General features: G+C 62.8%; 3 protein-coding genes across 5 annotated transcripts in view; 1 reads left to right on the top strand and 2 right to left on the bottom strand.

The window, feature by feature from the left end:
* ARMH3 (armadillo like helical domain containing 3) overlaps positions 1-2927 on the bottom strand; it is a 134438-nt gene extending 131511 nt beyond the window's left edge. For 2 of the 3 annotated variants that reach the window (XM_072871730.1, XM_072871733.1), the window contains exon 1: positions 2787-2927. In XM_072871730.1, coding sequence (XP_072727831.1) covers positions 2787-2842 — 56 coding nt within the window. In that variant the 5' untranslated portion in view covers positions 2843-2927. Of the gene's footprint in view, positions 1-2199; positions 2737-2786 lie in introns of those variants that run through there. The other variant, XM_072871731.1, reaches the window with a different exon arrangement.
* A 244-nt stretch (positions 2928-3171) lies between these two features.
* On the top strand, positions 3172-7282 carry HPS6 (HPS6 biogenesis of lysosomal organelles complex 2 subunit 3). The gene is made up of 2 exons (XM_072871729.1): positions 3172-3311; positions 3616-7282. The coding sequence occupies exon 2, from the start codon at positions 3631-3633 to the stop codon at positions 6088-6090; it is 2460 nt and encodes an 819-aa protein (XP_072727830.1). The 5' UTR covers positions 3172-3311; positions 3616-3630; the 3' UTR covers positions 6091-7282.
* A 2677-nt stretch (positions 7283-9959) lies between these two features.
* Positions 9960-20620, bottom strand: LOC140655775 (prominin-1-A-like). Its single transcript, XM_072870673.1, has 24 exons — positions 20459-20620; positions 19110-19171; positions 18673-18878; positions 18109-18229; positions 17912-17975; positions 17423-17512; positions 16954-17144; positions 16789-16863; positions 16416-16479; positions 15993-16152; positions 15574-15726; positions 14965-15088; positions 14717-14808; positions 14407-14491; positions 14148-14291; positions 13814-13885; positions 13514-13603; positions 13330-13383; positions 12889-12969; positions 12452-12520; positions 12266-12355; positions 11890-12002; positions 10591-10608; positions 9960-10197 (listed from the first exon to the last, which is right to left on the bottom strand). Exons 1-24 carry the CDS (start codon positions 20586-20588, stop codon positions 10146-10148), a joined length of 2400 nt encoding a protein of 799 aa, XP_072726774.1. The 5' UTR covers positions 20589-20620; the 3' UTR covers positions 9960-10145.
* Between the last annotated feature and the right edge of the window lie 3455 nt (positions 20621-24075).

Here is a 24075-nt window from a genome sequence, read left to right as displayed (position 1 = left end):
TAAAAACAGAGGGAGGAGGAACACGTTGGGCTAGATTTTGTCAAGGCTTTAGCAACCATCACGACCAAATTCCTGCTATAAGCCCTTTTGCAGCTTACTCTCCACCAACTCTTGCGCTGGCGGTTACAGTTTGTGCTAGTACATCCGCACTGCTTTTATATTTCATCCATTCTTTACAACCTTATTTGTATATTGTCCATTGGAATGAAAACTGTTCAGACTGTACCTTCCCTTACAACCGTAAGGTGCTCAACCCACCAAGGGAAACAGTAACACTCACAGCACACAAGCCTTGGATCCATCTGGCAGAATTTCCAGGTGCCTTCATGCAGCATATAACAAGAAATAGATTCTGAGGGTGTGCTGATGACAAAAACCCACACAGATCCTACTTCTTTTTCTGCAGTACCAAGCAACATAATCTCCAGCACAGTCCCAGTAAATGCATTTTTACTAGCAAGTCCTTCTATCCCGCTCAGAGCAGTAGCAGTGTATGTGCTTCTACACAGTACAATCTAAAGTTACACCACTACTGACCTATTTTTCCCCCCTTAAAAAACAGGAAAAATAGCTTCCTAACGCAGATACAGCCACAGACTACCTCCCTCTACACCTGCTTTAGCAATGATGTAAAAGAATAACATCCAAGGTACATTTTTAACACTTCATCCATAATTGCCTTTCATTTCTATCTGTCCAGTTAAAATAACACCCAATCCATCAATTTCACACCAACAGCTAGTTAAGCTTCTTCCTGTCAAGTCCATCTAGACAAGCATCACATGCTTCCACCTCCATCTGTTCATACCATTTTTGCAAATTAATTTTTTCATTTCATCATGCTTCCTTTCTGTATTCCTGGCTACAATGCCCAGCTCTCTCAGAAAGTCTCTTTGGGTTTTCACTTTTCAAGCCCTTCAGAATCCATCCCATCTAGTTTACCATGAAATATTCTGCACTGTCGCTACACTCCCACCTAAAAGCTCATGCCACTCGGAGACCTTTTCAGATGTCTTCCTTCTGAAGAAAAACACTCTCCCTGTAACCTTCCCCTGTCTTTTTTGCCATGACTTCAGCTGCTGGTGTGGATCCAAGGCCCATGCTGAATACAGCACAGCTGCATGACCTTGGCTCCGACTTCTGAGGAAGCTGCTATGTTGTAAGAAGCTGCACAGTAGAGCCACGCCAAGATAACAAAGGTAGAGCTGCAGAGAGGTAACATTTTTGAGATATGGACCATTAGTAGCACAAGCACTCAGGAGGAAAAACACAAACATAAAAAGGTATAAGTCCTAAAACAAACAAACAAAAAACCCACCAGGGAGCCAGAATACAGCAACTCAGCAACTCTGAGCAGCAGAGGCTGACCCTTCCCCTCCTGAGGAATGTCTGTGTTGCTCCTGGTGTGTTAGCAAGGGTGGTGAGCCGATGAATGCTTAGCCTAGCAGCTTATTAAAGCCTCACTGTTTCTTTCATGCATGCTAGCCAATAACTGTTTAACATTTTTATGTTAATATATATACCCCACCTGCAGAGTTTCTTTGCACACAGCAAAAAGTGCCCTAAGTGACACAGACAGAGGATTACACAATTATTACTGGAAAAGCAAACTGATGTCCTTTTTTCCCCCACCTGAAATTCCTCTTAAAATTTTTTGTCACGCTTCCTGCTAGAGCTCAAACAGCTGGTGAACTGCAATCATATCGCAATGATCTAAATTAGCTTATTGCTCTGCAAATTCCACCCACCTGCTCAGCCCGAATTGGCTCTCATCATATATTCAGATTACAGTCTCTGCTTAAGAGCAAACTTTCTTACAGTGACACACACAACAGGGTTTTGACTGAGGCTGCAAGCTCGCTTATGTAGCAAGCTGCCTCTGCCTTCAGCATAATAAACATAACAAGTTCCCACTCCTTTACCACTGTTTACTGCTCCCCTTTGCTTTGCCGGTACAAGTGCTTGTTGGACCATGAGGTAAACCAGATCATGAGAGTGATCAATGATAAAAGAACATGCCCTGCTCATTCTTTTTCTAGAAGGAGTTCTCTTGAACCCAAACCATTTCAGCAGACAGCTGACACCGTGACCACCACGAGCAGCTACACCAGCAGGGCCAAAGAGCTGGGCACCTCCAGCCTGCCGCGAGGCCTCCTCAGGCAAGGCAGCACTCGCTGCACGGCACCCAAAGGCACTCACTGGGGCAAGGCGGTGGTAACGCGTTATTACGGGTAACGGCAGCACTGCAAGCAGGCAGGGAAAGGACCGACAACTTCTTAAGCAACAGACTCGTGTAAAACTTCTCCCGCACGCCCGAAGTTTCCGGGAGGCGGCCAGGCCTCACGCAGGGCATGGCGGGCAGCGAGGGGCCCTGACACAGCCCGGGCTCACCGGCCCGCGAAAAGGGCTGTGGCGAAGCAGGCTTCGCTCCCCGCCCCCGCCCCGCGACCCCCGGCACGGGGCCGCCCGCACCGCCTGCCCAAAGGCCGGGGGGAGGCTCCCCAGCGCCCCTGAGAGCCGGGCCTGCGGGGCACCCCGGCGTGGCCAGCGGCGGGCGGGTCAGCGGGCCCCGCCGCCGCCGCCGGGAGAAGGTGCCCGGCGAGGCCCCTCGCGGCGGACGGCGTTCCCGCCCCGCGGAGATCCCCCGCGACGGCGGAGCCCCAGCAGCCGGTGCCGCCCCCCGCCGCGGGCCCGGGCCGGGGCGGCCGCTCAGGAGGGGCGGCGGGGGCGTGGCCTGGCCCCGCGGCGCTGGGGGGGCCGCGTCCCCCCCGATCCCCAGCACTTACCTGCGGGCAGCCGTTCCCCTTCCCAATGCGCAGGCGCCGCCGGCCGCGCCGCGCATGCGCTTCGAGGAGGCCCGCGCGGCGCGGTCCTAGCGCCGCCGGCAGGCGGGGTGGGCGGGGGGCGCTGTCAGAGCCGGGCCTCGCCGCCCGACGGTTCCCCGGGCGGCCCCGCTCCCCGGCGGCAGCCGCGGGCGGGGCGGGCAAGGGCGGCGGCGGGGAGGCTCCTTCCTGGGTCGGACGGAGCTCGCCTCCCCCTGAGGAGACTGACATACCCACCCCCCGGTAAAAAATGGCCCCTCCGCCTGCGAGACCTCGCAGGCCACCCCCGGGCCGCGGCCCCGCCGCCCTCCCCGCACCGGCGACGGAAGTAGGAGAGGGGCGGCCCGCACCGGCGCGGCGCGGCTCTGCCCGGAAGCCCGCCGCCTCGTGATTGCGCAGCGCCGCGTCGTGCCGAGCCGAGCCGCTACCGGCCCGGCCCCGGCGGAGGGGCGCCCCGGCCCCGGCCCCGGTAGGCAGCCGCCGCGGCAGGTAGGCCCCGCGGGGTCCCGGCAGGAGGGAGGGGGGCCGCGGGTGCCGGGGAAGGCGGGGCAGCGGGCAGTTCCCCCGGGCGGAGGTGGGAGTCCGGGGGGCTGGGGGCGCGGCAGGTACCTCGGGGGGTTGGTGCGCGCGGAACGGGCTCGCCGGGGGAAGAGAGTGCCCGGGGGTCCCTGGGGGTCGGAGGGTCTCCAGAGTCCCTAGGGAGCAGGGGGCAGCGGGGGGGACTGGGAGGGGACTCCGTGGCAGCAGGAGCTCCGTGCCCCTGCTCGCCCTGGTGCATGCTCTCGGTGACCAGGGCGGGCGCCCCAAGATGAAGCGAGCCCGGATGCTGCGGCAGGTCTCCGACTTCAGTGACTTCAGCCGAGGCCACTGGCTGCAGGAGCTGCTGTGCCAGGGAGAAGAGCCCAGCCTTATCCAGTCCAGCCCCGATGGGCAGCACCTTTTGGTCCTGCAGAAGAGCCGGCCGCCCCCCCTGCCCCGGGTGGTGGCCGTCCAGCGCCACAGCATCGGCGGAGCTGACCTGGAGAGGAACTGGCAGCCGCCTCAGCCAGCCCTTGTGGGACTGCTCTTCCTGCAGAGCCCCGTGACATTGGGCTCCTGGGTGCTGGCCATTGTGTGGGAACACGGCCGGACCGAGGTCTGGCATTTCGTGGTGGCCGTGGGCTGGCAGCTGCTGCAGACACTGGAGCTCTGCCAGGGTGCCCGGGCACGAATTGTCTCCGTGTGCAGCCAGGGAGCCAGCCTGGTGTGGTGTGAGGAGAGGCCTCCCCTGGATGCCCACTCGGACACGAGCAAGTGTGCCTTCAGGTTCTGTGTCTGCACCCGGGCTCTGGAGGTGGGGGAGCAAGGCATGCGGCTGGGCACCGTAAGGATAGTCCTGCACAACAGCCCTGAGTACCAGGTCCTGGCCTCCCCCCATCATGTCTTCCTGGTGCCTGCTGCTGCCAGCTTTGCCACTACTTCCAAATTCCTCCTCATCTGGCGTCCTGAGAAGGCAAAGCTCACCATCACAGCCCCCTCTGCAGGCTTTGTCCACAGCAAGGTGCTGCACTCCAGCAGCGAGTCAGACTTCAGGAAGCTCCTGCTTGGCTCTGTGGGTCTTCTCTCAGGTTTGGCACCTCTGGACATTCACACCTCCGCTGTGTCCAACAGCGGGGGTCTGCTGCTGGTGAGCACGAAGGGTGCTGTGAACATGGTGGAGCCAGATGGGACACAGAGGCATATCTTTGACCTGGAGCAGGGCCCCCTGGCCCAAGGAAGTCCTGTCCAGCTGAAGACCTTTGGCAGCATCCTGGCCTGTGTGCTGGCTGGGGTCCTGTACCTTGTTGACCAGAACAGTGGAAGGCTCATAGAAAAGAAAATCCTGAGCATGAAAGAGGTGCATTTCTTGGAGTCCCCAGGAGAGGAGGACAGCATCCAGCTCCTCACTCAAACTGGCATCTACAGCTTCAGCTTCTCCAAACCTGAGGACAGCAGCAGGCCTGAGCCGTGCCTGGTGGAGATGGTGTTTGAGGAGGCCTGCAGATACTACCAGAGAAGGAGCCTCAGCAGCTCCAAGCTGACAGTGGAGAAGTTGAAGAAAGGTGGTGTGTTCCAGGCTCCTGTGGCCCTTGCTGCCATCCTGCAGCACAGCCTCCAACAGAAGCAGAAGCCAGCCCGAGGCCTCCAAGACACTTATGCCAAGCTGTTGAGCACAATGAGCCTGGAGCTGCAGAGCTACATGAGCCTCGAGCTCCTCAAGACCTGTGTGGTGTGTGCCTCAGAGAGTGAGGTGGAAAGCTACTGTGAGGAACTGGTGAAGCAGGAGGTCAGCCGTGTTCTGCACTCTGACATGGACACGGACAACTTGGCCTACCTGAACTCCATCTTTGCCTCCTTCCCCAAGGCTGCCTGGAAGGCCACAAGGAGCTGCCTGCAGCTGCAGCAGAATGGGGATGGCCTCTTGGTAGCCAGGGCCACCCCAGAGGTGTGGAAGAAGGTCCTGGGAGGGCCACAGCAGGAGGAGGTAGGTCAGAATGGGGTGGTCCCGCTCTTTGAGCTCATCTGCGCCTCCTTCCTGAGGTTCAAACCCAAGTGGCTGCCCAGTTTTGTGGAGCTGACCCAGCAGTACGTTAGCATCTCTTGGGCATACAGCAGCAAGGAGGGCCCAGAGGGCCGGGTGCCGCTGTACAAGAGAGCGCTGGGAGTACTGGCCAGGAAGAACAAGCACAGCGAGGCAGATGATGAGATGGAGCTCGAACTGCTGCTCTGCAGCAAGAGGCCTAAAGCCGTACTGCAAGCTCTGCACCTTCTCATCCGCCTGAAGCGGTGGCAGCGGGTGGTGGAGGTGGCAGAGAAGTTCTCCAAGCTCAGCCCCTTGCTTAACAAGGAGATATTCACCATGCTGCTGGCAGAGTTTGCCCAGCACCGGGAGCTGGACCCTCATCTGGACACGCTGTGGCCACTGTGTCCCGCTGAGCTCACTGCCTCGGACATCCTCACGGTGGTCCTGCAGCACCTCCCTCGCTCCCAGGAGGACCCAGTGCCCTTCTCCAGCGAGGGGAGCCAGCTGACTGTAGGCTTGCTCAAGCCACTGCTGCAAAGGGTTGTGCAGCGTCCCTGCATCCAGGATGAGATGTACTCAGATGCCTTGCAGAGCCCCATCTTTCCCCCTCCTACCCCACCCCGAGAGCACAAGATCCCCTCAAAAGCAGTGCCTGATGATGCCCCTCAGCCACCCATGGCAAGGACTTCCTCCCCCTCAGCACTGGTACAGGGTGACACTGCATGAAGGGGGGAAGCACAATGGGATCCCAAGCCTTGGGTGCCTGAGAAGGGGAAAGCCGCATCCACCCCAGGAAATCCTGCCCTGCCTGGCAGTACAGAAGCCTGCTCCTTTCTGAAGCCTCCCTGCGGCAGCATCTCGAAGAGTCCGTTGGGTGGCTGGGGTTGGGGGATCTCATCTGAAGCCAGGGCAGGCTTTCTGGCTATTTCTACCAAGTGCAATTGCGTGTGCCCCAGTGGAGGAGCAAATGCCTGGTGCATTTGCAGATGAAAGCACTGGCTGCACTACAGGACTACAGAACTTCTCCCTGCCCAAAGCACTTTGTTTTCAGTTCGCTTGGCTCCTTTATAACTTCACTTCTACTTCCCTGATCCTCTAGGAGTGGTGGTGGAGTGGTGGGCAGGGACACACACAGCCTTTCCCCCCCGCCATTCTCTGCTCACTGGGTTAGGTGCTGCCTCAAGCTCTGCCTGTGAGAAACTGGGCACATTTCTTGCAGTGGGGTCACTGAGTCCTGCTGCTCTGGGCTCAGCCAGATGCTAAATGCCAGTGTGGTGCAGCTCCGTGGTACTGGGGGTCCCAGCACACGCGCTGGCAGCTGCAGCACTCTGTGTGCTGTCTCGCTGCAGTTCCTCTGGGATCTGTCCTGTAGCTGTGACTGATTGCAGCTACTTAGCTGAAGAGAGCAGCCTAATTCCCTTATCTCTCTATCCCAGACGGTACCCGAACTCTCTTCTGAGCTGAGAAGCTGGCAGCAGGCTGTGTGAGCTTGGGGCTGGCCCTGCCTCTCCCTTTCCTTTGTGGAAGCTTAGATTATGCTGCAGGATGCCCGGGCCCTCTGTTCCCATCTCCTCTACCTTTGCCCTTTGCACACAAAGCGGCTTTGTCAGGGTTGTCTGGCTCATACCGTGCCTCTGTTTGCAAAGTCAGTGTAACTTGAGAGCAGTTGTGCAGGAAGATCGAGGTTCCAGCCTCCCTCTGGTGCTTGCTGCCTGGCCCGCTCCTCCGGGAGAGAGATGCCGGCTGTGGCTTTGCCCCAGCATGCGGGCTGTGCTGTGAAGGAGCTGCCTCCTGCCTTGCTGGGCTGGCAGAGCCTGGCTGTGATGGGATGGGGGAGATTCACCTGCATTAGTCCTCTTGAGAGTGGGGTGAAGTGTTGAAGACTCCTTTTAAAAATAAAGGTTCCTCAAGCAGTGCTGGGGCGGTGGTGGATGTTTTGAGGGTGCAGACACTCAGGCGGAGGGCAGTTTTGTTTTGCTTCTAGTGAAAAGTGGCCAAGCTCAACTCACCATGGTACTGCCCAGTGTGGCTCACCGCTGGTACATACGGGGCTTGGAGATAACAGCTATGCCTGGACAGCCCATTCCCTCCACGGTGCTCGGCCCTTTACCACAACGAAGCCATGGAGGCAGGACCCTGCACTGGCAGGCAGGTGACCATCCCAGGCAGTGCACGGTTTGGCAAAGGCAAGCCCATACATTGCTGGGAGCAAGGAGACCTACTTGGGCTTCGCTCCCATCCTTTCTGCAGCTGCTTGGTGCCGCAAGCAGCCCCCAAAGGCCGTTGGGGCTTCTTGGGGGGGGGGGGGGGGGCGGAATTGTGGCTGGGCCCAAGATAGGGTTGAGGAAGGGAGAATTTTTTCTCAAGAGGTGCAACTTGTCCCTTTGTTCCTGGCTGGAAAACCAGCAACAGGGAGCACCAGGCTGGCCCTGGTGGGAGTCTGCTGCCCTGGGCATGCAGTGACAGAGCTGCTGTTGGAGGGATCCTGGTTTGTCAAACCACTGTAAAGATGTGGCAGGACCTCCCCCAGACAAGGGCTCGGCTGCAGAAAGTCCCTGTGGTGGAAGAAAGCCTGGCAAAGGGGAAGAGGAACTGCTGCAACGGTTCTCTAGAAGGTGGCTGGTTATTGACGAGACCTTCCTTATGGTGGGCCTTGTGCTGTGTCTGTGGGGTGCCACGAGTTTCCCTCCCACATGAGGGAAGTGGATTCTGGCAGCTGCTGCTCACATGAGCGGAGGGAGCCTGGCCTGAAAGGGGAGCTGATGGCAGCCACTGTGGGCGTTTTGCAATGAGCTGTCCTCGCCTCTTCCCTGAGCGGCTGCTGGCCCTGTCTGGCACTGCTCTCGCCTGCCTCTCAGGGCTGCTCAGGAGGAGGACGATGGACCTAGGCCCCTCTCAAAGCCACGGCTCCAGGGCCTGGGATGCTGCCCTGGGGAGCTGCTGAGAGCAAGCCCCACACCTTGGCAAAGGCTGTGCAGTAATGTGGGGGGAAGATTTTCATTGCCAGGGCTGGATTTGGATGCATGTGGCCACGGTGACACAGCAAACAAGGAGGGTCAAGCTCCTTGCCTTCTAGCACTAGCTCTGCAGAGAAGAAAACGGCATGGCTGGAGGCTGAGCAGGGAGGCAGCAGTGCCCACAAAACCAGCGAGTGGAAACTGAAGCCAGCAGCAGTCCTGCATGGGCTGGTGCCCCTGAGGCACAGCAAGGGAGGAGGAAGTGGGGAACGCTGTGCAGTGGGGACAGCCTGGGGCTTGGGGACAGAGACCTGCACACGTGGCCCCTAGACGAGCAGAAAGCAGTCACAATTTGGGAGGCTGAGGGTTCAGGGTAGGGGAGAGCAAAAGCAGAGCAAGAGACAAAACTGAGCTGAATGCTTTCCAAGGGGGTGCTGGGAAATCCCACCCCAAGGACCAGAAAGGGTGAGCATCCCTGGGGGGAGCAGGGGCTGAGCCACCCCGCAGGACAGATTCAGCTGAGTGATAGGTAAGCACAGGGCTTTCTTTGCGGTCAGGATGGGTGCTGGTGGGAGATAGCAGGAGGTAAGGCCAGTGCAGCTTCAGATAATGCCTGAAGGAAAAAATAGCGATTAGAAGATCTGAAGGCAAATGGAAAAAGTGATAAAGCAGATGCATGTAGCGGAGGGTGAGCTGGCCAGCTCGGCCCCATTGCTTTGCTCCAGAGAGACTTGGACTTTGCAATGAAGGAAATGAGTCAAGCTGCTCACGTACGCCTCTTGTGCTTGACCTGGCCTTCGGGCTGGTCCCTGTGCTTGAGCCGAGGAACAGCACAAAGCAACGCCTGCACTCGCCCCGCCACGGGTATAGACCAAGTCACCCTTGGCTCATCTGTGCATGCAGCTCTCACCGTGCCCGTCCATGCCATGCAGCAGCATGGGACATGCAGGGGTGGACACTGAAAGTCCCCATGCCACCATACCCAGGAGAGGGAGGGAGGTGTGGGCTGCAGGCACCCCATAAACCGACTGGAAACCCACATATGACACATAGCAGGGTCACCAGAGAGCACAGGGAAGTGCCTGTGTGCTGGGGACAGCACAGGCTGGCACCTCATGGACAGGAGGCTCTTGGTGCAGCTTTTCCCAGGGAAGGACCTGGCACCCACCCAGCCGCAGGTGCAAAGGGCTGGCCAGTGAGGGGAACATCACCCAGCCTTGGTGACACTGAGCAGTGGTCCTGCATCGACCCGTGGGCTGGGTCAGGACTCCAAGGGCTGGCTGTGGGCAGAGCGCGCTTGGGGATCCCAGCAAGAGCCCTCCAGTCCCAGGCACAGCCCCAACTTGGGCCAGCAGTGGGGAACCCTCCCTGCCCCTACCCCTGTGCCCTTCCATCGCAGCTGGACATGAAGAGCGCAGCTGCATGCCTGCAGTGCACACAAACACCCCATTTATTGTTCGACACCAAAAAAATCACAGCCTTAGAAAAAGTCAGGCTCCCTGCAAAAATAAATAGTCACATTTTTCGAGCGAGGGGCCTGGGTGAGCAGATCCCTGCTGGCCAGCAGCGTAGAGGCTGCGGTGGCCTGGACAGTGTGAGCTGCCCTGAGCCCATGGGGTTGGGGGGGGGGGGGGCAGTTCTGGCAGGGGGTGTGTGTGTGGTCCCACCTGGGGCAATGTCACCAGGGCATCGTCACATATTGGGAACTGGGGAGGGGGTTTCAGCCAGCGGGTCCCAACCTGCTCTCCAGCACCCACAGAGAAGGTGCAGCAGACGGGGTAGCCGTGTCCATCTGCTCGGGGCCCGTGCTGTGGGCAACAGGGGCTAATGCCTCGTGGATGGCCGGGGAATTTTGTAGAAGTTGAATGTGGGTGGCCTGCAAAACCAAGGTCACTTGTGTCACCCGCCAGTCACAGAGGGGAGCAAGGGACAGCCCAGGATGTGCTGAGAAGGCCAAATGTCATCCCACCCCTGTGGCCCAGCCCCACAGGAAAGAGGGTGTGGAGACCCCCACACATACCCCGCTGGTTTGGCATAGACTGGGAGCAGCAGCACCCCCAAACTGAGGAGTGTGGGAAGATGATGGGGGGACCCCAGAACAGTCTATGCTGCACAGGTCCCACCTTCCCAGTCCTCCCCTGGTACCAGCACCCTCCTTGGCCTGCACTTGCCCTGTTCCACTCCTTGCCCCCCTCCCTCTGTGCCCTGTCCCCCCTCATGCCCCCCAGCTGCACCCCCCTACACACAGAGACCTGGCACTGCTACTTACATCTCCAAGGCTTCATTCCTGAAGGGGAGAAAAAAGAGTGGACAGTGTCAGTGGGGCAAGAAGATGCCTCCCGGGGCAGCCCAGCATCTGCCAGTGGGACAGGGTCTCCCCCGGGGCACACCAGGAGGACACGGGGGGCTGCAGGGTGCTGTGGTCCCCTCCATCCTGGCTGCCCCATCTGGACCCTGAGCACAGGCTGCTACAGCCGCCCCGAAAGTTGCTGCCCCCAGAGCATCACTGCTCCATCCCCGGGCAGGCAGAGCAGGGCCCCACGCTCGCCAGCTCGGTGGCACGCAGCTCCCCACGCCACGATTTCAGTTCCCCCGAGCTTCCCTGGCAGCTGAGCCCGTGTCTCCAGCCAGCTCAGCCGCCGGCTGCAGGGGGAAGTGAAAGGCACCGGGGCCACCCGTGGGACCCCGGGCACGCTGCGGGCAGGGCACAGCCCGGCTCAGCGCCGCATCCTGCACACAGCACTGACAACCCCCGCACGGCTCCTGGGAGAGCCAGGGCGCCGAGCGAGGAGGAGTGGGGCAGGCAGGGGGAGGAAGGCTGGCTGGGGCTGCAATGGTCACGGGCGTGCTGCAAACCCCGGCTCCCCAGGCAGCTGCGACCCCGGAGCAGAGGGGGGGCCGGAGCAGGGGAACCCCCGGCAAACCGGCTGCGCGGCAGGGCCCGGCCGTAGCCCGCAGCAGCTGGAAATCCGACCGGAAACCGCTCCCTACCCTCGGGGGCTGGCGGCCGCACTGGAGGGGGGGGCTGCCCGTCAGAAGGCCGCAGAGGGACGGGGAAAGGGTCCCAGAGGGCTGGGGGGCAGCCCCGGGGCGCCGGTGGCCACGGGCACGCAAGCGAGCACTGCACCCTCGTGGCAGCAACGGCAACCGCGCAGCGCATTGCATTCTGCGCGGCACCCAGCTGCGCTCTCGTTTTGGGGCCCCAGCACAAGAAATGGTGCAAAGCGGAGCGAGTCGAGAGGCAGACCGCCGAGCCGAGCTGGGGGCTGCAGCCCTGCCGCGCAAGCCGGGCTCCTTCCTCCGAGGGGGCACGCACCTTCCCCCCTTGGGCATGCACCTTCAGCTGCCCAAGGGAGGGCTGCAGAGCAGGCAGAGCCAGGCTCTTCTCCAAAGCACCTCCATTCTTGGAGCCTGAAGGTCCCAAGCCACTACCTGGTGTCCCCCCCCCGGCCCACATTACTTCACGATCAGCCCCACAGGCTGCCGCGGGGCATGTGAAGGGGCAGTTTGCAGTGTGCGGGGGGAACCCCAGACCCAGCGCGGTCGCAAGGGGCGGGCGGCTCCTCACCTGTAGACATCAGCGATGTCCATGCGGCGGTAAAACTTGGCGAGTCTCACAGCCAGGATGATGCTGGGCAGCAGGAAGAAGGTGCACCAGCCCAGGCTGAACCAGAAGGCGTTCTGGGTGCGGGGAGGAGAGCCATCAGGGACTAGACAGCGACTGGGAAAGCCTCTTCCGCTCCCAGGCACCTGCAGTGACCCCCCACCCGCACCTCCTCGCAGCCTGGCCTTTGCTCTTAGCCATAGTAATGCGCCAGGGAGATGCTGAGCCCTGCTTGCTCGGGACAAAGTTGGGTACCCCTCATCCTGTGTGGAAGGGATCAAAGGGACCTCATTGCCACCCCACACACACCTATCACCCCACACACCACTGCCCCACTCACCAGAGAGTCCAGGATGTAGTCGCAGGTGATGGCCTCCACATTATCCAGGGTCTGAGCTATGGGCTTGCAACGTGCCACATCTTCCGTCAGCTGGGGACACAGTGGAGACAGGACATGTCAGCGTCCCCCAGAACCCTGCAGCCTGTCCTCCCCTTCCCTCTACCCCACTGAGGAAGGCTCACTCACCCTGCTCTTGGCCCAGGAGATGTAGGTCTCGAAGAAGTCCAGCAGCTCCTCCAGGAAGGCCCACGTCTCCTGGGAGGGCAAGCAGAGAGTGAAGATGCTGCACCCCCAGCCCACTCCATGCTTCATGTCCCCTCCATGTCAGGATCAGGGCTGTCAGACCACCTCAACCCAGCAGCAATGGGGCTGCAAGCCCCTACCTGCCCTGGCCCCTTGCCTGAGGCACCATAAAGGGAGGGGGCACCCTCCCCTTATATATTTATATATATAAAGCACCTATCACCATATTGATAAGGGGTGCAGGGGACCGCTGGGGAAGACGACAGGGCAGGACGAACAGCCAGACATTGCTTGGCATCCCTGCGCAAAGGGAGGTCTTGGGGTGGGGGTCCGGTCACATCCCCACCGGGTGGCCTGGCAGCAGGGCAAGGCGAGCTCACGTTCTTGATGATGTTTGCCGTCTCCCTCTCCAGGAACTCCTGGGTTTCACTGGCTTTGTCCAGCGCAGCTTTTGTCTGTGCCTGGGGTGAAAGGTGCTCTCAGCAGTGTGATGGGGGAAGTGGGGTCCCCACATCTCCTCCACCCTGCCCAGCAGCAATCCCTGGGGTGCAGCATCTCTGAGCTGTGGTGTCCCCAGCAGTCGGGTAGTGCCCGAGTCACCTCGGGTGGAGGGAGCCTGCGCCTGGCACGGTCCCTGGCATGGGCCCCCTCCCTCTGCCCCATGAGCAGCCCCTACAGTGTGTGCTCGGGGAGTCCCACAGCAGCCACCAGCCCCCCAGACTGCAAGTTAGCCCCCACCACCTCCACTGAAAGACCTCACGGGTGCTTTGCAGGGTGCCCCGGAGTGGGGTGCACTCAGGAGGCTCCTTCATTCCGCTTACCTCAAGCTGGGCAGCCCTGCTCTGCACCAAGTGGATGTTCTCCTTCAGTCTTTGCTGGGGATGGAGAGAGGGGGGTCAGAGGTGCAGACCCCACGACTCAGCTGAGACCCCACCAGCAGGCTCCAAGCTCTGGGGGAGCCCAAGCCAGCACCCCCAGGACCTTCCCCACCCTGGCATTGCTCACCAGCGGCCCAGAGAAGCTTGTCTGCATCTCCTTGTCCAGCTCCCTCAGCTTGTGAGCATCAGCCTTCAGGTTCTCTTTCACATCCATGCCCTGGAGGAGCTGCAGTCAGCGGTGCCCCCCGGCACAGGGTCCCTGCCCCACCACAGCCATCTGATGGGGGGCCAGGCTGGAGAAAAGAGCTGGACGAGGGTGAAGGGCCTCACCTCCCCTCAGCACCCAGGCAGGTCTGCAGAGGAGCCCCTGCAGCCAGTGGCTTTGGGGACAGCGTGGCCATGGCCCCGGGGTGCCGTGATCTCTCACCTCTTTGTCTGCCAGCTGCTCCAGCTCTGCGGCCAGATCCAGGAGGCTTCCCTGGGTCATGTTCTGATCCAGCTGGAAAAGGCAGAGACAGAACTGTGAGACTGGGGACACAGGGCTAATGGGGGGGCTGTACCCCATCCCTGCAGGGCAGAGTGGAGCCAGGGCCTCGCGGGTGGGGGAGGTTCCCAGTTGCCCCAAGGGGTGACACGGATGGCAGGAGACACCCCGGGAGCCTGCAGTGGGACTCCCGCAGCAGCAAAGGGGAGGGGGCAATGGACCCCCTCAACGTGCATCCAGACTCCCCCATCCCAACACCAGCCTGCCCCCAGCCCACCTTCTCCAAGGTGGGAGTGAAGTCAGGGGGCTGCCCGGCCCAGCTGGTGTTCAGCAGCAAGTCTCTCTGGCTCTGGTTGAGCAGCAAGATGGGGCTCAGAGTGATGTTCATCTTCTCAAAGGCCGTGGAGATCTCTCCTGTGTACTGCCAGGGCGAGGGGAGCCATGATGGGGCACAGTGCCAGCCCCTCGCTGTCCCCCCCAGCACCAGCTCTGCGCCCCCAGCCCTGCCCCCCTGGACCCTGGCACCCCACGCTCACCTGGCTGATGTTCAAGAGCTCGTCCAGGGACACGCTCTGGTCCAGGTGCAGCGTTTGCCACAGGGCAGCGTCTTGCTGGCACTGCCTGCAGGAGCGGGGCACGGGGCTGAAGAGGGGCAGGCGAGGGCCACCCCCTGCCAGGAGGGTGTCCTCACCCGCGCGGGCAAGTCACACCTTACTCCTTGCCTGGCATCAGCGCCTGCCCACAGCCACGGCAGGTAAGGCAAGCTGCCCCCATCCCAGGGAGCATCCGGGGGTGCTGAGCAGCCATAGCCCTCCCCAAAGACACGGCGCTGGAACTGGGACCCACCTGTACATTTCCGAGAAGTTTGTTGTGCTGCCCTCCTGGCCCAGCAGCTCCGACAGGTTGAAGCCAGGGATCAGGCCGGGGGTGTCCAGGAGCTGAGAGCAAGGGAAGAGATGGAGAAACTAGACACGGTACAGGGCAGGACCTGGGAGGAGCATCCCAAACTGACCAGCGCTGCCTCCTCTCCACCAGCAGCCTTTGGAAAGGTAGCGGTGGCTCCGGGCAGGGATGTCTTCCCACAGGGAGCTCACCTGGAAGAGCTGCTGGCTGCGCCAGGACTCACAGACGAGCATGTAGGTGTTCCCCCCCAGCACGAAGGTGATCAGCACCAGCAGCATCAGCAGCCAGGAGAAGATGAAGCTGAAGCCAACTCCTCTGCCAGAACAGAGATGCTGTCAGCAACCGGGGCCCTGTGCCCTGGCATCGATGCTAGCACTGTCTCCAGCTCGAAAAGCCTGCACACCCCTTGCCCCCCCAGCAGTGCTGGGAAGCACCACCATTCCCACAAGCACGTCTCTGCCCTGCCTTCAGACCCTAGAACCTGGCCAGGCTGCACCATGGGGCTCGGACCCCGGTGTGGCTTCCCCCAGCTTTGCAAGCCACCATCCACCCACAGAGCCACAGGACCACACACATGCTGCCAGGCCCACACCGGCAAGGGGTGAACGGGCTCCGCTCGAACACCTTCCACTGGCACCATGTTTTACACTTGCATGTACCACCTGCACAGTGATTTGCCATAGGGCAGGCCATTAAGCCACAGTAATTTGATGATTTAGGAGCTTGAGCATCCCCAGGCCAGCCCTGCCCACCCGTCCCACGGCTCCCACACGCGTCCTCGGCAGCCGAGGGAGCCTCACGCCATGAAGAAGTTCCCGCCGGCGTTGGAGAGGCTGCTGCGCTGCGTGGGCAGCACGCTTTCCTTCAGGCCCAGGGGCCCCAGCAGCAGCCCGACAACGTTGCAGAGGACCACCAGCAGCACCATGCAGCACAGGAGGGTACACACGCTCCACCTGGGGCAAGAGGAGGGGCAGGAGTCAGACAGCAGGACCGGCACCCCGAGCAGCACCCGGCATCCCACCACCTGCCTTCGTGGGGAGGAAAAAGCCCCCAGGCACCCCAGCAGGGAAGGGGCATGGGTGGCTGCAAGGCACAGCTCTGGCTACCCTGTACCCACAGCCCCACCACCAAGCAAGCCCCCACCTCCAGCAGCTGGAGGATCGAGAGCCTGAGCCTCTCCGGACAAGGGAGCCGGGGCATGCAGCAGCCTCTCGCCTACCTGAGCCCATCAAAGGCAATGATCGGCTCCCTGTAATCCTCCAGCACCAACACGGCGTTGCCCACGAAGGCCCTGACGCTCTCCTCCACATCCAGGAGCGGTAACTGCTCCTGCAAGCTCCTGACCTCCTGCCCGATGAGGCCCAGCTGGTCCTGGGTCTCTGCAGGGGACGGGGACAGGTTGGCGCTGCAAGCTGCTGCCCAGATCCTGCTTGTCTGGGGCAGGTAAGCCTGGGGCAGTGGGGACCCGGAAAGGATGGGAAGGGGGCAGTTGTGGCCGAAGATGGCATCAGCATGATGGCACTTGGGGACAGCCAGGGCTGCAGGCAGCAGGGGAGGTCTCCACGAAGGGATGGGGTGAGAAGGGAGGAGGGAGCCCTGGGAGAGGGAGAATTCTGCACACGGGGCACAAAGCCCTGCTTACTTGTCACCACGTCCCAGGACTGTTCTTGTATCTTGGCAGGGGTCGTGTCCAGCGTGCTGTTAACCTGCGTCCGGGGGGGCACAGCGTACAGCTCATGTCCCTGCCCGCAGCCCAGGGCTGAGCAGCACATTCCCTCCATCCCCAGATCCCGGTGGCACAGGACAGCCAGGCTCCCCGCAGCAGCCAGTCCACCACACCAGTGCCCGGGGGTGGCGGGGACAGCAGGCAGGCTCCGGCTGAGGCAGACCTCTGGCCAGCCCTTCCCTCCAATTAACTCCCGGCGGGGCTCTTCCCAAGCCACCCCGTCGCAGCACAGCCCCAGGAGCACCAGGAGCACCCAGCCCTGCGCCCGGGTGCAGGGGGGACCCCTTACCTTCTCTAAATCGGCCGCTATGCTGGAGCCAGACACATCACGCAGTGCCTCCAGCTGCTGCTCCACACCGGGGACCTGCAGGGAAGAGCCTGGGGTTGAGGGGACCGCAGGGGGCTGGGGAAGGGGCTGCAGGGACCCCTTGCCCTGCACCCTGCCCCTCCTCACCAAGCTGAAGTTGGTGCTGAAGGCGAGGCCGTCCAGGGACACTCTGCTGCAGGAGGGGCCACAGTTCTGCAGGGTCTGGTTGAGGCCATCTCGCACGCTGGCCAGCCGCCGGCTGTAGTTGCTCTGCAGCTCCTCGAGGTGCAAGCGAGTGCCGGCGAAGCTGCTGAAGGTGGCTGCCAGTGCCTCCATCCCTGGGGAGACAGCAGCGGCTCGAGGCGTCATCCTGCCAGCACGGCAGGGGCTTGTCCTCACCCAGCTGAGCCTCAGGGACCCATCCAAAAATGCAACGTAGGGGCATCCCCCAAGGTCCCAGCATTTGCCTCAGGCTGGGGCTGGAGTGGCCAGATGAACCCCCCCTCCCTGGGCACCTTGCCCAAACCTGTTGGAGCCCCCCAGCCATGCACCTGCCCCAGTGTTCCCCTGAATGCCCTCCGAGGCCCTGCTGGCCCCCCAGGTATGGGGCCACTACCTTGCAAGAGGCTCTGGAGGGATTCCAGAGCCCCATCCGTGCTGCTCCTGATGCCCGAGACAATCATGCCGCCCAGGCTGGGCCCGATGTCTGTGGAGATGGGAGAGATGGTGTCAATGACGGGACCCCTGGCAGCGGGACCAGGCTGCCCTGAGCAGCCCAGGGCTTGCAGGGGAGCTGCCAAAAACACTGACACCCCCCCAGGACGCCATCCCACCCCCACCCCCCAAGCAAGGTGGGCAGAGGGGAACCCCCCCACCCTGCCAACACCTGCATCACGCTCCCAGAGAGGAGCCTGAATGGGGAAAAGCAGCAGCTGGAGCACAGCAGGAGCCTGCAGGAGCCCCCAAACCCACTCCCTTTAGACATCCCCATGAGAACCAGCACAGTGGCCCCCCAGGTCAGCAACCATCTGCAGCACCCCCAGCCACCTCCAGTCCCCAAGCACCCCCAGGATGCCTCAGCCCCCCCTCCGCCGCACACCCTCACCCTGGAGGCTGCGGTTGGCATGGCCCAGCGGGACGTCACTCCTGTCGATGATAAAATTGATTTGCTGCAGGGACAGAGATGGGGTGTCAGTGCGGGTGGGGACCCTTCCCCACCTCCAGCCCCACTGTCACCCTTCCCCCGGGGGGCTCTTTGCCCCCCATCAGGCACCCCAGCCAGGTCAGGGGCACCAGGCATGCCTGGGGGATGGAGGCTGCGTAGGTGCGGACGTTGTCCAGGGTGTCATTGCTGTTGGGAAAGGTGCCGCACACGGCCTGGGAGAAGCGGGCGTTGCTGACAAAGGCACAGACATCACCAGCCCTGTGAGGGAAGTGCGACAGGGTCAGCACATGGGGACCTCAGTCCCGAAGCTGCCCCTCAGGACCGTCCAAATCCACCCGCACCGACCCCAAGCTGCAGGGTCCAGAGCACGCCGCTGAGCCCCCCGTCCAGAGCACCCCAGTGGGCACCCCACACACAGCCAAGGGACCGGAGAGGGGGGACACAGGAAACTGAGGCACAGGGGAGCCCAGTGCCTGGCACGCCCACATTTCCCCACAGAGAAGCTGTCGGGAAGGGTCTGCACCGTGCCAACACGCAGCCCCCTGGGGCCAGCTCCCCACCGCCGCTGCTTCCTCTCCTTTGTCCCGCCGTGCTGGGATCTGCTCATGCAAACAATGGCAGCTTCCTGGCACGGCCGCCAAGCGCCAGCGTTTCCACCCGCCTTCGGGTCCCATCCGGAGCCTCCCAGCCAGCACACTCACAGGAGGAGAGCAGAGACCAGCAGGACGGAGGCCCAGAGCGCCCGGCGCCGGCAGCCCATCCGCCGGCCCTGCTTCTGGTACATGCGGCCCCCGCAGTTCCCACAGCAGCGGCAGCAGCAGAAGCAGCATCCCACCAAGGGCACGAGGATGATGAAGAGGAGCCCGATGGCCACGCAGACCAGGAAACCCAGTTCATAGAGCAGCAGCTGGGAGAGAAAGAATGAGAGGCAGCAAAACGCTGGTGCCCCTGAAGGCTCCCCAGCTCTGAGGGTCCTGTCCAGACCCCCATGGGGCAGGATGGGTCCCCCCAGGGGGTTGCACATCTCCCGTTGCTGCTGCCCAGCAGCCAGGGCTCAGCCTTGGAGCAGCACCTGCCAGCATCCCCCAGCCTGCCGCGGTTTGGGGCTGCCGGCTCCCTGCCCTGGCTGCTTGCTCACCTCCTGGACTTGCTCCCTGATGGCCTCCTCACTCTGGGACTGCCCAAAATCCACAATCAGTTCTGGGAGACAAGGAGCGGAGAGAGCTGTGAGCGGGTGCTGGGCCCTGGGGGTTCTCCAGGAGGGCCCCACACCCTGCTCACCCAAGAGAGGGGCTCCCAGCACCGGACATCACTTCCAGCGCTGCAGCTCAGAGCGGCTGTGAGCGCATGGCATGTTTCTCCCTCCCAGCTGTCCCTCCCCAGCCATCATGTCACACAGCCCTTTTGCACGCGGGAAAAGCACTGCCAGCCCCCGGGCTCTCAGGGGTCCACGGAGCAATGGGGTCCTTGCCCCAGTGGGCATCGGGGGCAGGCTCAGGGGAGGATGCTCTGACAACCACCTCAGCTGCCCTTGGGCTGCCCTCCTGCAGCCCAGCCCCAGGCAGACGCCCGGCCGGCACTGCCAGTGTGGTATGGGTGCTGGGGCAAAGTCCCTCGGCCACACTGCCTCTTTCACCCCCAGGACTCGCCCTACCCATGCCCCATGGCCTCATTACAAATCATGCTGGCACACGGTGCCACATGATTGTATCCCAGTATCTGTGTGACACAAACAAGGCCACAAAGCCACTGCGTTGTTTGCCTGCCACACATTTGCCTGCAAGTTGCTGGCGAGCAGGGGTTGAGCCCGGCAAAGGAGGAAGCACAGGTGCCGCAGCCAGGTTGGCTAACCCCTCCTCCTAAGCGGGCAGCACTTGCCCCCGGGGCATCGAGCAGCCGCAGGGTCCTGGCATCACCCGTGCCAACCTGCAGCCCCTTCAGGGCAGAGCTGTGCCAGCGACACATCACCTCAGAGGCAAAGGAGGGAGGGCGAGTGCTGGCAAGCAGGGTGGTGCGCGGGGGGTGCCTGCAGCGCTGCCGTGCAGGAGCTGGCACTGGCACCCACTGCCCTTGGTGGCCCTGAGCTGGGTCCCGCCTAAGCACACTTTGTCACCTGCAAGCACAGAGGGCTGCAAGCCAGGCGAGGACCCTGTGAACTGACAGGCAGCAGGGGGTTTGCTCTGCACCTTTCGTTGGGGCCTGGGATGACGATCCTCAGAGGGAGGATAGGGCAGGACTCTGCAAGGTGGCACTGCCACCAAAGTCTGTCCTGGGGCCCACCTGGGACTGCCCCACAGCTGTGATGGGACACGGGCAGCACACAGCTGGAATCCTCAAGGACCCCACTCCATCCCCCCTCCAGACCCCTCCTAACCCAGTACCCTGGCATTTAAATGCTGGGTGGACAGTCACCAGGCTCACCCAGGACCCCACAGGTCTGAGCAGCCCCCCCACCCTATCGCCAGTTCCCCGCTGCCGTGCACCCACCTATGGGCAGGGCATTGGGCTGCACCAGCCGCAGGAAGCCATGCACCATCCCCACCAGTCCCGGTGTGCTGCTCCCCGGTGCCTCGGGGCCAGGGCCATACACGGGCTGCGAGATGTTCCCCAGCTCCATCACGGTGGCTCTGGCCGGCTCCTGGGCACAGAGAGGAGCTGTCGGTGTCGTTGGGGCACAGGGCCACCCAGCCTGCCCTTGCCTCTGAGCAGGAAATGCGGGGAGAAAAAACCAGGCACCTGCCAGGTCCTGCCCAGAAGGAAAGAGCTGCCGGAGAGCACCTGGGAAGGATGGTGAGTCCCGGGAGGAGCAGGGTGGGGGGCCAGGCAAGAGATGCCCACGAGGGACCAAGGGGGCTGTGGAGGGAGGATGAAGCGGGGACGGAGCGCTTACCCTGTCCTCCGACACCTCTGATGCCTGCCACAGGGCCCAGCCACACAGTGCCAGCGCCCCGGCTTTATGGTTTGTTTAAGTTTCAGCTGCGATTGCTGAAAAGCTGCTTGTCGGGGAAGGCAGCGATGCCGGGATCGCCCCACCCTGCTCCTGCCACCTCTTGGCACCCAGCCACCCCGGGCCGCCTCTCCATGCTCGGGTCAGCGTCACCACCAACACGTCCCAACCCAGACACCAGGAAGAAACCCCTCAGGAAGAAACCCCTCTCCTTGCCCTCCGCAGAGCTCCCGTGCCCTTTCTGGTTTCCTCCTGTCCTGACCCAGGAGCTGGGTGACCCGCGGTGATCCCCAGGGCAGCCATCCCGCCTGCTCCACCCCGGCACCCCCTGCACCCCTTCGGGATGGGGTGCACTAGGCTGGCCACAGTTTCGGCACAAACCAGCTCTGGCCACAGAACCAGGTTTTGCGTTTAAAAAACCTCCCCACGCGGGGCATTGCAGCAAACCCGGCATTTTCCACACGCGCCCCAACCCCCCCAGGCTGGAACAGCCTCAGGGGCCCCCAGAGGGGATTTTTCCTCTAGGGCTGGAGGTCTGCCAGCGCCTGCCCGGCTCCATCCCCCCCTCCCCGCCCGCCGAGGAGGCCCCCCACGCCGCGGGAGCCACGCGTGGTTCTGCCCCCGCCACTGCCCCGTGGTCCTTAACCGCCGCCCCGCCGCCGGGGTCCTGCCGGGGCTCCGGGAGCTGCAGCCGGGGGCAGGGCGGGGTCTCTCCCGGTTGTGGCGCGGACGCACCCGGTGGGCGCGGGGCGGGTGCCCCGGGGGTCGCGTCCCGGCGGGCGGCGGCGGCGGCGGCGGGAGCTCCCCTGCACGGCACGGCACGGCACGGCACGGCTCCGCACCGAGACCGCGGCGCCGGCGGCCCCGGGAGGGGTGGGCAGGGCCGGGCGGGGCCGCCCCTTCCGCCCCGGCCCCCCGGGGTCTGCCCGGGCCCTGCGGCCGCCCCGGCCCCCGCCTCTGCCGGGGGGAGCCCCCTGCCCCCGCCCCGCTGCGCCTTGGCACCCCGCCTCCGCCCCGGGGGGACCCCTGCTCCTGCCCCATCCCACCCCAGTACCCTACCTCTGCCCCCGGAGACCCCAGCCCCTGCCTGCCCCGTCCCACCTGGGAGAGCCCCCTGCCCCCGGTGCCCAGCCCCTCTCCTCTGTCCCATGCCCAGGTGATGCCCCCCGCCCCACAGAGACCCAGCTCTGTCCCCACACTGCCAGACCCAGTGCTGGCCCCTCCAGCAGCTCACTCCGCCACAGCCCCCGTGCCCAGAGCCCCCACGCTGCCCACCTTGCCCCCACGCCAGCCATGCTCTCTGCCTCCCCGTCTCCCTCCCCGGTGCAGCTCGTGCCCCCAGCATGGTCCTTGGCGCTTGCCCCAGCCCCGTGTCCCTGCATGGGGCACCATGTGCTTTCGGACGGGCACCAGTGGGCAGTCCGGGTGAGCCGTACCCATGCGTCCTTTGCATGGCCAGGCTCCTGGCCCCCCAGCACCGATGGCTTGCTGGCTGCCACCTCCCAGGTTACTGCTCAACTTTCCCTGGCACAGGCAGGTGTCACTGCTCTCCGTGACCTTGGGCGAAGGTGGCACAGGGAGGAAGGCAGCTCTGCCTCGGGGTTTCCTCCTGGCCTGGCCCGTGCCAGGTGCTGGGGCGCCATGTGGGACCCTCTGGCTTGGCACCGGATGCCCCCTCCTCAAAAAAGGAAAAAAAAATAACAAGCAGAAACTTCAGCAAGTTTCTCACAGCACTGGGGCTGATGTGGGGAGGGAGGTTTGGGGGTTTCACAGGCATCCTTGAGCTTTCCAGCTCAGACCATCACCACAGTGTTGCATCAGGGTCCTCCACCAGCTCCCAAGGGAAGCTGGGCACCAGGGACCCCGCGTGGGACGGAGCCGGCTGCCCTCAGTGCTGCGCTCCCTCAAATTGGTGTGCGCCCAGCTCCCACAGCCACACGTGGGCAGGATCCAGCCGGGCATCCCTGGGATGCTTCATGGAGTGGTGATTTCGCCAGGAGCATCGGTGGCTGGTTGCTGCTGGTCCTGCTTCTTCTGTGCCGCGGCATGGCCCCCGCCTCCATCCCTGCCTGCCTCCCAGGGTATCGCTCCCCTTCACCCCAGGTCACCCTGCTGAGGCAGCTAGAGCTCGGCACACGTGAAGAGCGAGGGTGTTGACACCTTGGCCCGGGGTGGTGCCACCGTGCCACGGGCTCACCATGCCATGAGCTCCCACCACGGCACAGGCACCCTGCAGCCACCCTGACCCCAGCCCCATCAGGGGAAAGGATGGCAAGGTGACATCCCTCGGTGCAGATGTCAACCCAAGCCTTGTCCCTGTCCCCCTGCTCTGAAGATATGGGCCCATCCTGCCCCCACCCCCCGCTGCATCAGCCCTATTTTACGAGCCTGGTTTCCCCCACATCCCTTTTTCCTCCCCCATTACTGCCGGATCTGCCCTCGCCCCAGCGTTACCCACAGCTGCAGCCTCCTTGCCCTGCACCTTTGGCTGGGGGGGGTTGCATTGGATGAGGCACCCACAGTTTAAGCCCACTGTGTCCCCATGGCTGGGGGCTGACCCCGGCTGCCCCCAGACCACCCACCCAGTGGAGACAACTAAATGCCATCTCGGGCCAGCGGGTCAGGGGAACTGGGGACCAGCATCTTGCCCCCAGCGCTGGCATGGGGACCCCCAGCTCCTGGAAGGAGATCAGGGCAGCCCCCATGGAGGCTGGTGCTGTGCCTCCTGCTCTGGGAGGGGGTCACCTCTGGGAGGGGGTCACCTCCTTGCCCCTCCTTTACCCCCCCAGGACCCTTGCATGCCACTCGGCTGCTGCTGCCCTGTTCCCACAGTGGGACCGTGCCACCCCTGCTGCTCTCCAGCGGACGCGCCCACCACCTTGGTGTCAGGACAGGCCCTGAGCCGCTTGTTTGCTCTGGCTCAGGGACAGGGCCATTTCCCAGCAGCCCCGTGCCCCGTCCTTGCTGGGATTTCTGCTTTCCATGGCGCAGCAGGGAGCTGGCCAAGGCCTGGCTGGGAACCAGCAGCCCGAGGCGAGCCAGCATCGTCCCAGAAGCACAGCGAGCCCTGCGCCCGCTCCCCCCAGCCAGGGCACCAGGGGCACGAGGGGACCACCCTCTGCCTTGATGCTCAGAAATAAACGCTCGGGACAGCCTC

Source organism: Ciconia boyciana, chromosome 8 (genome assembly GCF_034638445.1).
Source record: "Ciconia boyciana chromosome 8, ASM3463844v1, whole genome shotgun sequence".
Lineage (NCBI taxonomy): Eukaryota > Metazoa > Chordata > Aves > Ciconiiformes > Ciconiidae > Ciconia > Ciconia boyciana.
This window is presented reverse-complemented; position numbering and strand designations above follow the sequence as displayed.